General features: G+C 61.1%; 1 protein-coding gene across 3 annotated transcripts in view; it reads left to right on the top strand.

Moving 5' to 3' along the window:
* The first annotated feature begins 7,796 nt into the window (after window positions 1-7,796).
* LOC117871933 (FH2 domain-containing protein 1-like) overlaps window positions 7,797-12,291 on the top strand; it is a 5,071-nt gene continuing 576 nt past the window's right edge. Inside the window, exons 1-6 of one of the 3 annotated variants that reach the window (XM_034759803.1) lie at window positions 7,797-8,052; window positions 8,480-8,541; window positions 8,779-8,881; window positions 8,958-9,046; window positions 11,147-11,247; window positions 11,350-11,420. In XM_034759803.1, the coding sequence (XP_034615694.1) occupies window positions 7,846-8,052; window positions 8,480-8,541; window positions 8,779-8,881; window positions 8,958-9,046; window positions 11,147-11,247; window positions 11,350-11,420 (633 nt within the window). In that variant the 5' untranslated portion in view covers window positions 7,797-7,845. The remainder of the gene's footprint in view (window positions 8,053-8,479; window positions 8,542-8,778; window positions 8,882-8,957; window positions 9,047-11,146; window positions 11,248-11,349; window positions 11,421-12,291) is intronic. The other 2 variants (XM_034759785.1, XM_034759795.1) reach the window with 2 other exon arrangements.

The raw sequence follows: 12,291 nt of genomic DNA on the forward strand, positions 1-12,291 counted from the left end.
CTCATGTTATTCTCCCAGGGGATCCTGCCCATCAGTTCCCTGACGGAGTTAAAGTCTGCTTTTCTGAAGTCCAGGGTCCGTATTCTGCTGCTCTCCTTTCTTCCTTGTGTCAGGATCCTGAACTTGACCATCTCATGGTCACTGCCTCCCAGGTTCCCATTAGGGTGACCAGATAGCAAGTGTGAAAAATCGGGATGGGGGTGGGGGGTAATAAGAGCCCATATTAAAAAAAAAAAAAAGCCCCAAATATCGGGACTGTCCCTATAAAATCGGGACATCTGGTCACCCTAGTTCCCATCCACTTTTGCTTCCCCTACTAATTCTTCCCTGTTTGTCAGCAGCAGGTCAAGAAAAGCTCTGCCCGTAGTTGGTTCCTCCAGCACTTGCACCAGAAAATTGTCCCCTACACGTTCCAAAAACTTCCTGGATTGTCTGTGCACCGCTGTATTGCTCTCCCAGCAGATATCGGGGTGATTGAAATCTCAACTTCTGTTAGTTGCCTGAAGAAAGCCTTGTCCCCCTCCTCTGGCTGGGCTGGTGGTCTGTAGCAAACTGTTAAACAGCAGCTCCTATTTTAAAATCATCAGATCCCTAGAACTTGCATCCAAGAGTTTAAAAGAGCTGGATGAGGAGCGTGCTGGACTGTTACGTTGATTTTTTGACCTTGGGGAAGTTCGAGACGACTGGAAGAAGCTAATAGGCCAATTTTTGTAAAGGGTAAATGGGGCTGACGCAGGTAATTACAGGCCTGTCAGCCTGACATCAATGCAGGGCAAGGTAATGGAGTGGCTGATACAGGACTTGATTCATAAAGAACTACAGGGGCGAAATGTAATTAATGCACATCAGCAGGGGTTTATGGAAAAGAGATCTTGTTAAACTGTTACAAGAGCACAGGCTGGGGGCTCTGGCCCCGCTCGGAGTGACGCCAGGCAGGGCTCTGGGGCAGCATCTCCCCTCAGGGCACCTGTCCCATGGCAAAGACCCTGCTCCGCTTCGGCACCTCCTGACCTCGGAGTGTTCAGCCCCCTGGTCACCCCGGGAGCTCCCCGCAGCGAGTCTCCCTGGGTGGGACCCCTGGGGGAACCTCACCCCCAAAGGACCCTGCCCCCCACACCACAGCCAGCCGTGACTCCCCGCCCGCATGTGACACAGACGGGTTATTATCGTCGGGAACCCAGCATAGAACAGCTTGATTGCTGAAGGTCCCTGACTTCAGGGGTAAGTCCGGGTGGGGGTGGGGGAGCAGAGCCCTGGGCTCCCCCTCTTCCGTCCTCCAGCTGCCTGCCTGTCCTTTGTCTCTTTCCTGGGCAAACCGGTCCCCCGGCATCCACCTCTCACTTTGTTCTCCAACACCTCCCGCTGGCTCCTGCAAAGGGTGGGCTCCAGCCATCAGTTGCCAGGACCGAGAGTCTCCAGCCATTCTCTGTGCCCAGGCAGCCCGTCAGTAGTCACACCTGCCGTCTGGGGGTCTCTGCAAAGATCACACCCCCTTGTCCCACCATCTTGGTAATACATAGGGGAAACTGAGGCACACACACTATTCAGAAACACATTAAGAACATTCCCACTTCATCACAGGTTAACTTGATAGCTCTCTTTGATGAGATTACAAGTTTGGTTGATAAAGGTAATAGTGCGATGAAGGTGGTGGTGGGGGGTGTCTTAGGGGTTTGCATTAAGACGGTGTTAGGTAAAAAAGCAAGTCCTCACTCACCTCTCCAGCACCCGAGTTCGTGCGGAGTTGGTATGGGCTCACAATCTGTCAGAAACCAGACACCAATTTGTTGATTAACGGGCTCACACTATCTTTAGCTTGAAAGGCTTCAGAGTAAGTGTGGCAAGTTTATTAGGGGTGAGCATCAATATTTATACACAGAAGTAAACAAAGTGATTAACAGATTATAATCGTCATGCATAATCAAACAAGATTCTACAGGATAAAACAGGTTAAAATGTAAATTCAAAAAGCGATAAGGGGAGATCGCTACTTAAGGGGAGGGGGAGTGTCATGAGTAGTTCGCAGGTCAGAGCTTCGGTTAAAAGTTCAGATAGAGACATCAAGTCTGGGTTAAGTTTAAGCTCATCAAAAGTTCAGACTCAACAACGGTGTGTGTATTTCCCTATGTGCTGTATGTTTAACAAGGTGGTGGGAGAGGGTTTGTAGTTTCAGAGGGCCAGGGGTGACCTCGCCTACCAGCCAGGACCCTGGCCAACGGCCTGGAGATGGAGTACTCTGGTGACCAGAAGGCCCAGCTCAGGGTGGCAGTCAGCCGGTTCTGGCCAGTGCGAGGACAATGGGCGGACAGGACCCCAGTGACCTGACCAGCCGTTCCGCCCAGTGGGAACAAAGGATAGGGGAGCGGGGGGCCCCAGCAACCGGTTTGCCTGGGACAGAAGATGCAGGAGGGGTTCTTGGAGAAGGTGATATAGGGGGCTCGGCTGCAAGGAGGGGGCAGCTGGACGGGAGACAGACAGACTGGGATGGACCCAGCGAGACGGGCCAGGCCCGAGGCCTTTGAGAACTCTCTGGGCTGGGTTCAGACGCTCAATAAAGCTGTTTGATGCTGGCTGAGAGTCACCGCAGGCTAGTGGGACGGAGTCACAGGTCCGAGGCTCTGGCTGCTCGGTATGAAGCCAGCAGGACTCTGGGTAGCGTGACTCCCCTGGGGGCTGGCCAGGGCAAGGAGCCTCCTCGGCTATGGCCTTTGTAGGATCTTTTCAGGGGGAATAAGACAAAACGCCACATTTATTAGTAATACATGTATTCATTAACACTGTATCATATGCATATAATATATTACACTTACACTCACACACACACACAAACACACTCCGTCTTGTTGTTACCAATTAGTTGCTCCCCTTAACTTCACTGGCCAGGTGATTAGATGGGGGAGGGGGTGGAGCCGGGCTTCTGCCGATCCGGATCGATGCTCCCATGTTGACAAGACGAGACCCGGGGTCCTCTGCAAGACACCTCACTTTTATAGCAGCTTTCCTCTTATGCAAATCTATACCAGATTCAAACTCTGTGTCTGTGTCCATTGGCCCTTTGTGCTGCTTTCTTTTGAGTGTTGTCCCAATGCTGCAAAGAGGGTGTTTCCAAAAGAAGGTGCTTGCTTCTAACCTCTGAGGCCGTCAGTATGTCTGCTTGTCTTTAATGAGCCCACTTGACACGTTTTATTGTCCTTGGGTCTGGCTCCCAGCCCCTCTCCAACAGTTGAGGCTGTCTGGAGGTGCTGCCTTCCATGCCTTGCTCATCCACACCTCATTCATTCAACAGGGCAATTGATTAAGAGTGGGGGGGGGGGGGAGAGAGCTCTTGTTCTACTGCTAGCAAAAAGAAATTTTTCTTCTATCTTATCCTATCCTTAGGGGCTATAATATTATACCAAGGGAATGCAAAGTTTCTAAATGAGGCTTTGATACAAAGTCCCATGAAAACAGAGGTCACACATGGGTAGACCCACCACAAGGTTATATGAAGAGGCACAATGTAAAGTCATATGAAAATTATCAGAGATTGATCTACACCTTCCTGGTCTGACCTGGGAGCATTCAGCCCCCTGTTCTCACCATGCACTTCCTGTTCGCAGGTCCACCTGGACGGGACCCTGGGGAAGCCAGAGGGCCCTGCACCCCAATGCTGCAGTCAGACGTCACTCTGAGCCAATGCGTGACACAGATGGGTTTAGTCGACAGGATCGCAACATAGCACAGAAATCAGTGACTTTCAGCCAAGTCAGTCTTGGGAGGATCCCGGGCCTAGTGCCCCCTCCAAGTCCCCCACAGCAGAGTGCCCAGTTTCCATGCCCCTTGCCTCTCTTCCTGGTCTTTGTCTCCCTTCCCAGGCAGTGTCACCTGGTCACCTCCCCCTCTTGGGTCTCAGGTTCCGAAGGGCACCAGCCATCGCCTCTGTGCAGGCACTTTCAGCTGCCTCGCCTGCACCGAGGGCCTCAGCAAAAGTCACATTCCCACCACCTAGGCATTGGTGCACACACGGAAACTGAGACACACACAGTATTCATGCAAAACAGTAACATCCCATGCAACCTAATGGGAAAACCCCACTTGGTTACAGCTAGAGCGCGGGGGCATTGTTCCCTCTAGGAGTGGGGGTCCGGAGCAAGGGGACTCCCTGAGGGGGCCCACGGCAGAGACAGGCCTGCTGGAGGCTGGACCCTGAGAAGCGCTGCCACACTGAAGGGGGTTCCTCCCCAGGACCGTATGAAGCTGAGAGAACACGGGGCCTGGGAGTCCGTGACTTCTGGAAGGTGACCTTTTGATTTAAAACACTACAGTGCTATCCAATTAGCAGAGTGGTATGGCTGTGTCCATCCCAGGATATTAGACAGCAGGGGTGAGGTCACATCGCGGAGTAGCTCGCAAGCTTGTCTGTCACCAACAGAAGGTTTTTATTTCCCCTGCCTTGTCTCTGTGAAGTTAACATCGTACACACGTATAATGGATTTAAAACGGGCTGACCGCCAACTCTCCGAAGGGGTGTGGGGAGCGTCAATCTGGGCTGTATCCAGTGGGGTCCTGCAGGGAGCGGTTCTTGGCCCTGCACTATTTAATATTCCATCAGTTACCTGAAAACACCTAAATGCATCACTGATAAAGTTTGCAGCTGACGCAAAAACTGGGGGCTTGGTAAATAACGAAGAGGACAGGCCACTCCTGCGGTGACCTGGATTGCTTGGTAAGCTAGGTGCAAGCAGACAGTGTTTTAACACAGCTGAATGTAGGAACAGAGGCTGCAGGCCCCGCTTCCAGGCTGGGGGAACCTCGCCTAGAAAGCAGCCACAGAAGGAGCTGGGGGGGATAATCAGCTGAACATGCGCTCCCAGTGTGATGCTGTGGTCAAAGGAGCTGATGTGATCCTGGCATGAACAGGATCGCGCTAGAGGTGAATTTCCCTCTGTCTATGGCACCGCTGCTGGAATCCTGTGTCCAGTTTTGGAGCCCACAATTCCAGAAGGAAGTTGATAAACAAGAGGGATCAGAGAAGAGCCACACGATTGACTGAAGGGTTAGAAACCTGCCTTCGAGTGATGACTCCAGGAGCTCGATGCAGTTTGCTTACCTGAGAAGGTTGGGGGGTGACGTGGTCACAGTCCAAGTACCAACAGGGGGAACCGATGTTTAACGATGGGCTCTTCAGGTGAGCAGGGAAGGTCTGACGCTCCAGTGGCTGGGAGCTGAAGCCAGACACATTCAGACTGGTGTGACATGTACATTCGTCAGCCCGGGGTGCTGGGCGATTCTCCAGCCCTGACAACTGTTAAATCAGGACAGGCTGTTCTGCTCTAGGAGTTACTGGGAGCAGGGCTCTGGCCTGTGACACAGGGGTCAGCCTAGTTGGTCATAATGGTGCCTTCTGGCCTTTGAATCTATGACCCAGCCCCCCTCCCTCCCCAATCGACACAGCTGCCCTCTTCCCACCCCAATGGCACAGCCCCTCTCCCTCCTGCCCTGATTAGTGCACCCCCCCCCCTGTGAGATTCAGCTCCCCCGGCCTTGGGCTTTCCCGGTGCAGCCAGTCCCTGCTCCCCCGACGCACGGCAGGGCTGGTGGGGAAGTGCGTGAGCGTCACAGGCTGAGTGCACTAACTGGTGCTTCTGCTAAAATGACCAGCAGGGAACAGTTAACATGTCTGTCATTAGGGCTCAGAGTGAACATGCTGTTGTGATGCCTGGGGCAGTGCCCCTCCCACACCTGTCCCTGCTGAGGCTCTGTGCACACTCAGGCAGCATTGCGTATCCTGGGGCCCCTCTGCCCCTCCCACCTGCCATGTGCCCAAGGCCAGAAGGGACTAACACGACTGACTTCTGGTCTGACTCCTTCTCACGCGAGCCTGGCAGGGTTGGAGAATCCGGCGTGACCCTGGGAAACTGCCCCAGTGGCTAATTCCCCTCCCTGGTGTACGCCGTGTCCCTGTGTTTCCAGGCTGAACGTGTCTGGCTTCAGCGTCCAGCCACGGGACCGCTTCCGCCTTCTCCGTTAGAGGGAAGAGCCCGTTAGCGCATTCCCCCAGCAGGATCGGGCCCCCGAGGCACTGACTGCGCTGCCCCCAGGGAGAGAGAAGGTCTAGCTGTAGGGCCGACACCTGGAGCTCCAGCTGCCCAAGGGAGGGCCCCGGCCCCCAGTTCGAGCTGCCCAGGGCTGAGGTCCAGCAGAAGCACCTGGGGATGCCCCAGCCCCGTCACCTGCGACCGGGGCAGCAGGGGCTGGTGCTGACAGACCCACAGCGAGCCAGGCCCAGAACAGGCACCACCTGGGGTCGGCATCGCCCTCTGGGTTTGTGTGAAGGGGCCCATGGCACCCCTCCTGCTGGGACGTGACCCCAGAGCTCTTCCTGGTGTGGCCTGGCCCCTGCCTGATTCCTGATGCAGCCCCTGCGGGCGCGGCCTGGCCCCCGCCCCCCCCCCGGCGTGGCCTGGCCCCCGCCCCCCTCCCGGCACGGCCTGGCCCCTGCCCCCCTCCCAGCACAGCCTGGCCCCCACCCCCCTGCCGGCGCGGCCTGGCCCAGCACAGCCTGACCCCCCCCCCAGCGCGGCCTGGCCCCTGCCCCCATTCTGGTGCGGCCCAACCTGACCATGTCTCTGTGACCCCAGGCGCAGGGTCCCCCAGAGGGAACAGGCAGGAAGAAAAGTCCCTGGGGGTGGGGGCACAGCAGCCCCTGGGGAACAGGGGGGCAGAGCATGGGGGGCCTGCCCACATTGGCTATGGGTTTGGCCGGGGCCCAGGTTTGGGATGGGCGGAGTGAGCCCCAGGCAGGACTAGTGGCCCAGCGGTCTGGAGAGGATCCTCCCAGCAGGGGCAATGGCTGTAACGGGCCAGGCCCGGGAGACCCCGAGGTATCCTGTCCCCTCGGGCCGCCTGCTGCCCCCCCCCCCAGCTGTAGGGGGACACTGAATGCCCCCCCCCCACCTGGGGTAACAGGGGGCACAGGAGACATTCAGCCAGCCCCCAGCTTTAACACCAGCTCCTGCACCCCTCTGACAGGCAGGTTAAAGGCCAGGAGACCTGGCCCCCCACGCCCCTCCGGAGCCAGGGAGAGAACCCAGGAGTCCTGGCTCCCAGCCCCCCTCCGAGCTGGGGAGAGAACCCAGGAGTCCTAGCTCCCAACCCCCACCCTGCTCTCACCCACCAGCCCCACTCCCCTCCCAGAGCCGGGGCAAGAACCCAGGAGTCCTGGCCCCCAGCCCCCCTGCTCTAACCCCCCAGCCCCTCCCCCAGTGAGCAAAGCTCCCCCTTTCCATCGGAGACTCCCCCCGGAGATGCCCGGGCTGGGCGGGGGGGGGAATAGCCCCGCCCCCGGCCCCGCCCCCAGCCCCGCCAGGGATAGTCCGTGCCCGGCCAGCGCCCCCTCCCCTGGGCCGGCGGAGCCGGGTGAGGGGGGATCCTGCTGCGCGGGGGGGCCGGGCGGGGGGTTGGGGGTCCTGCCGGGCTGGGGGGGTCCTGCTGCGCGGGGGGGCCGGGCGGGGGGGGGTCCTGCCCAGCTGTTCCCGGTTCTGGGACCGGGGGGGTCCCCCAGCGGTGCATTAATCCCTTTTCTCCCGCAGTGCCTGGTGCTGGAGGCAAGGGGGTGACCCGGCTCAGCGCCTCCCCATGGGCCAATCCCAGCAGCTCCCCTCGGGAGCCCCGGGGACCCCCGGGAGCCCCTCTCCAAAGCACTCTGCCTTGTTGCCCCTGCCCGGGGCCCCCGCTCCCTCTGTCCCCCCACCCCTGCCTGGGTCCCCTGCTCCCCGGGTCCCCCTGCCCGTGCCCCCTGCCCCCCCAGTCCCCCCCCCCCCGCCCGTGCCCCCCCCAGTCCTCCCGCCCCCAAGGGACGCGCTGATGGCCGCCCCACGCCGCAGCAAGATGCGCACCTTCCACTGGACGGTGATCCCGGCGGAGCGGGTCCGTGGGCGCCCCAGCGTGTGGACGGCCAGCAGCCGGCATGACCACACCCCCCTGGACGTGGAGCACCTGGAGGAGCTCTTTGGGGAGCAGCCGGGCTGGGGCCCACGGGGGCCCTTGTTGCTGGGCCGGCCCCAAGGCCAGGTGAGCCTGGGTCGGGGCTGGCCCCGTGGGGAGTCTGGGGTCCCTCCCAGCGGGACGTCTCCCCGGGGTCCCTGCTGCATCCTCCGCCCAGGACAGGCCCTTGGTGGGCTGGTCCCTGCTTCTGTCCTGCGGGCCCCTCGGGTGCTGCCCCCCATGGGGGGTGAGCCGGGGGGGGGGGTTGCATGCTGCACCCTGCCTGGGGCTGACCCCCATCTCTCCTGAGGGCCCAAGCCACTGGAGGGGCTGGGCCGGCTCTGTAGGACTGGCCTCCGGAGCCTGCTCTGCTGTGCCAGGCTGAACTGCCCCCAGCCCCAGGGGCTGTGTGCCACAGAGCTGGGGCAGACGCTGCTTTTGTGCCTGCAGGTCTCTGCCCCCTTCCCCCTCCCCCCTCTCTTCTCCCCATGCTCCCTCTCCCCCCTCTCTCCAGGTCTCTCTCCTGGACTCAAAGAAGATCCTGAACTTGGAGATATTTTTGAAGCAGTTTAAGAGGTAAGAACAGGCAGGGTGGGGTGGAGCTGCCTGGCACCACAGTGACCCGTTTCAGGCCAGCGGAGGAGAGCAGGGTCAGGGTTGGGGAGCAGCTGGCAGTGGGAGGGGAGCCCCAAGCTACACCATACACCCCCACATGTGGGGGGTGGGGATGGCGAGGCTCCGGGGGGCAGGGATTGACGCATGGGGGTCTGAGGCTGCTTGGGGGCTGAGCTGACATCTCTTCCGCCCCCCCAGGCCTGTGCAGCAGATCGTGGCCGATCTCTGGGCCGGCGCCGGTGCCCTGTACGGGGCTGAGAAGCTGCTGGAGCTGTGCAAGATGCTGCCTGATGCGGACGAGGTGAGGGGGCAGGAGGGCACAGTCAGCCCAGCCCCTGCGGGGGCTCCCCGGCTAACGCTCCCCGGCTCTGTCCCAGCAGGTCAAAAAACTGAGGGCGTTCCAGGGCCCCTGGCGCCAGCTCTCGGATGCCGAGACCTTCTCGCTGCTGCTTGTGGGGGTTCCCAGGTGAGAGCTCTGGGCACCCAGTGGGGGTGCAGGGGGCGTTTCCCAGCGGGGGTGCTGTGGGGAACAGGGTGGTGGCTGTGGGGGGGATCCCAGCATGGGGTGTTGTGGGGGGGGATTTTGTGGGACAGGGTTGGGGTGATGGCTGCTACCTCCACATTGCTTGCGTAGGCTGCAGGCTGACTTCTCCCCCAGGGCACCTCAGTCCCAGCTCCCCCAGGTCCTCTGCCCTCCCCTGGCCCCAGAGCTTTCTAGGTAGAGGTGGGCACGACCCACGGCCAGGGCTGAAACCAGGCCTGTTCTGGCTACAGACGTAGCAAATGTGTGATTTGTTGGAGGGGTGTAAGTGATCCAGGATGGGCCGGGCTCGCGTCCCAGGGCCTGGCTCGGCCGGGGAAGGACTGGGCTTTTGTAATGAAGTGGGAATGGTTTTAATGTTTTGTCTGAACACTGTATGTGCCTCAGTTTCCCCATGTGTTACTCAAGTACCGAGGCGGTGGGACCAGGGGGTGTGATTGTCACAGAGACCCTAGAGGGCAGGTGGGACTGCTGACGGGCTGCAGAGAACGGCCGACACTCGTAGCCTGGCAGCTGCTGGCTGGGCCCCCCCCCCTGCAAGGAACGGGGGGGGGAGGGGTTGGTGCAGCCCAGGTGACCGGCTGGACCCGGAAAGGGACAAAGGACGGAGGAGGGCAACGGGTGTGATGGAGGCCGGGCAGCTGGAAGCGAGTCAGTCTCCTGGTTGGGGACTCAATAATAACCCGTCTGTGTCACACATGGGCGGGGAGTCACGGCTGGCTGTGGCGTGCGGGGCAGGGCCCTTTGTGGGCGAGGCTCCCTATGACGAAGTGGGAATGTTCTTAATGTGGTCTTTGAAGATTTAATAAGTTCTTAAAATGCTGAGTGGGGAGTGTTGGCCGGGGAAGGTGGCAGGGGGGTTTGGCTGGGACGGTCTGCATAGGGGATGGGAGACTGGCCTTGAGGGAAGATACCTGAGCAGGTAACGTGAAAACCCAGGAGCGGGGTGGGGCCAGGTGATATCTCTCCCCAGGAAACTGGACAAAGGCTGGGGGAGGAGCGTGGCGGGGTGGCTGAGTGAGACGCTGGAGGGAGTTTCAGTTTGGAGCTGGCTGGGAAAATGGAGGGGAGCCCAGACAGGGCTCTGGCCTCCCTGGCCACTCAAGATGGACCTAACTGGGCGGGTCCTGTTGTCTGTGCCTGCAAGACCTGTCTTGGACTGTGTCCCTGTCGTCTGAATAAACCTTCTGCTTTATTGGCTGAGAGTCATGGTGAATCGCAGGAAGCCTGGGGTGCAGGGCCCTGAGTCCCCCACACTCCGTGACACTCCCCCAGGGGTCCCGCCCAGGGAGACTCGCTGCGGGGAGCTCCCGGGGTGACCAGGGGGCTGAACGCTCCGAGGTCAGGAGGTGCCGAAGCAGAGCAGGGTCCTTGCCCTGGGACAGGTGCCCTGAGGGGAGATGCTGCCCCAGAGTCCTGTCTGGCGTCACTCCGAGCGGGGCCAGAGCCCTCAGCCTGGGCACCTGGGACAGCTCTGCGTTCTGGGGCCTGGCTCGGACGGGGACGGGAGGGGGTGGACTCTGCGTTCTGGGGCCTGGCTCGGCAGGGGACGGGACGGGGTGGGCTCTGCGTTCTGGGGCCTGGCTCGGCCGGGGACGGGGTGGGCTCTGCGTTCTGGGGCCTGGCTCGGACGGGGACGGGGTGGGCTCTGCGTTCTGGGGCCTGGCTTGGACGGGGTGGGCGGCGCGTTCGGGGGCCTGGCTCGGAGGGGGACGGGGACGGGGTGGGCTCTGCGTTCTGGGGCCTGGCTCGGACGGGGACGGTGTGGGCTCTGTGTTCTGGGGCCTGGCTTGGCCCCCTAGCCAGGCATGTCAGGGGTGTATCTGGCCTGGCACATTGGGGGCAGGGCTTTCCCAGAGAAGGGCGCTGTGGGGATGGGACCAGGCCCCGGATTGAAGTGGGGGTCACTGCAGGTGGACGAGGGTCTCGGGCAGAGCCTGGTCGCTGGGCTGGATCCCACGGCCTCGCTGCCCCAGCATGTCTGCAGCCTGGGCGCCCGCGGTCACCTGCTCTGCTTCCCCCTAGCTACGCCCGGCGCCTGGAGTTGCTGGTCCTGAAGGAGGAGTTTTTCCCCCAGCTCAACTCGCTGAAATCCTCCATCCAGATCCTGACCGAGGCGGCTCGGGGTGCGTGTGGGGCTGGCTGGGGCACTGTGCTTGGAGGGCAGGGGAGGGGCTGGGCCCCTGGAGCAGAGCCCCCCACTCACCTCCCCCGTCCCCTCTCCGCAGAGCTGCTGGGCTGCGAGGAGCTGCACGTCGTCATCCGCCTGGTCCTGAGAGCTGGCAACTACATGAACATGGTGAGCGCCCGCTCTGGGGCCGGGCCGAGGGGGCTTGGCTGGGTCTGAGGGGCCAAAGGGGTGTCGCGGATCCAATGGCATGGTGCCCTCGCCTGGCTCTGGGACAGCCCCTGGCAGGCCCCTGCAGGGCGTCGACCCCCTCCGGGTCACAGTCGCTGGGGTCAACCCCTCGGCTCCCCCCCAGGGACCGACCCTCAGAGCCCCCAGCCCCTGCATCACGCCGGGAGCCCCCTCAGCGAGTCCCCCTGGTGGGAGCCCGGCACCCCCCTGCCTGACTCTGCAGTGACTCTGCTGGTGGGAACAGCAGGGGGGTGCCTGGGGGTCTGGACCCAGTGCAGAGTCCTGGGTTAGCCCCGGGTCGGATCAGAGCCCAGAGCCCCCCGGCCCCTCTGTAATCCCCCTCCAGGAGTGTCTCCTTGTGCTACCCATCCTTAACACCCCCCCCGGCTCTCCTCTGCCCTTTGCTCTCCAGCTGCTCGCACCGGCTGGCTGCCTGCGGAGGGGGGCCCATCCCTGGGCGTCAGTTGCTAGGTGCCAAATGTCCGGACAGTGTCGTCTGGGCCTCTCCGTGGGCCCGGGCCCAGCCAGCCAGGCACAGTCACACCTGGGTCTCTGCACGAGCAAATGCTCCCCCCCCCCCCCCCAGATAATTCTGCAGCACATGGGGAAAGTGAGGCACGCAGAGTATTCGTACAAAACATGGTCATAGGTTGCCACCTGGCCAGTATCTCCTGACCCCTCACAGCAGATCCCTCTCACAGCCACTCCAGCCTCGTTCCCCACGCGTCTCTGACGCCTCCCTAGTATAAGTGAAGATGGGAGAAGGGAAGGAAGTGGGGACTATTAGTTAGAGCGGGGGGGGGGGGGGGGG

This window comes from Trachemys scripta, chromosome 1, assembly GCF_013100865.1.
Source record: "Trachemys scripta elegans isolate TJP31775 chromosome 1, CAS_Tse_1.0, whole genome shotgun sequence".
In the NCBI taxonomy this organism is placed as follows: Eukaryota; Metazoa; Chordata; order Testudines; family Emydidae; genus Trachemys; species Trachemys scripta.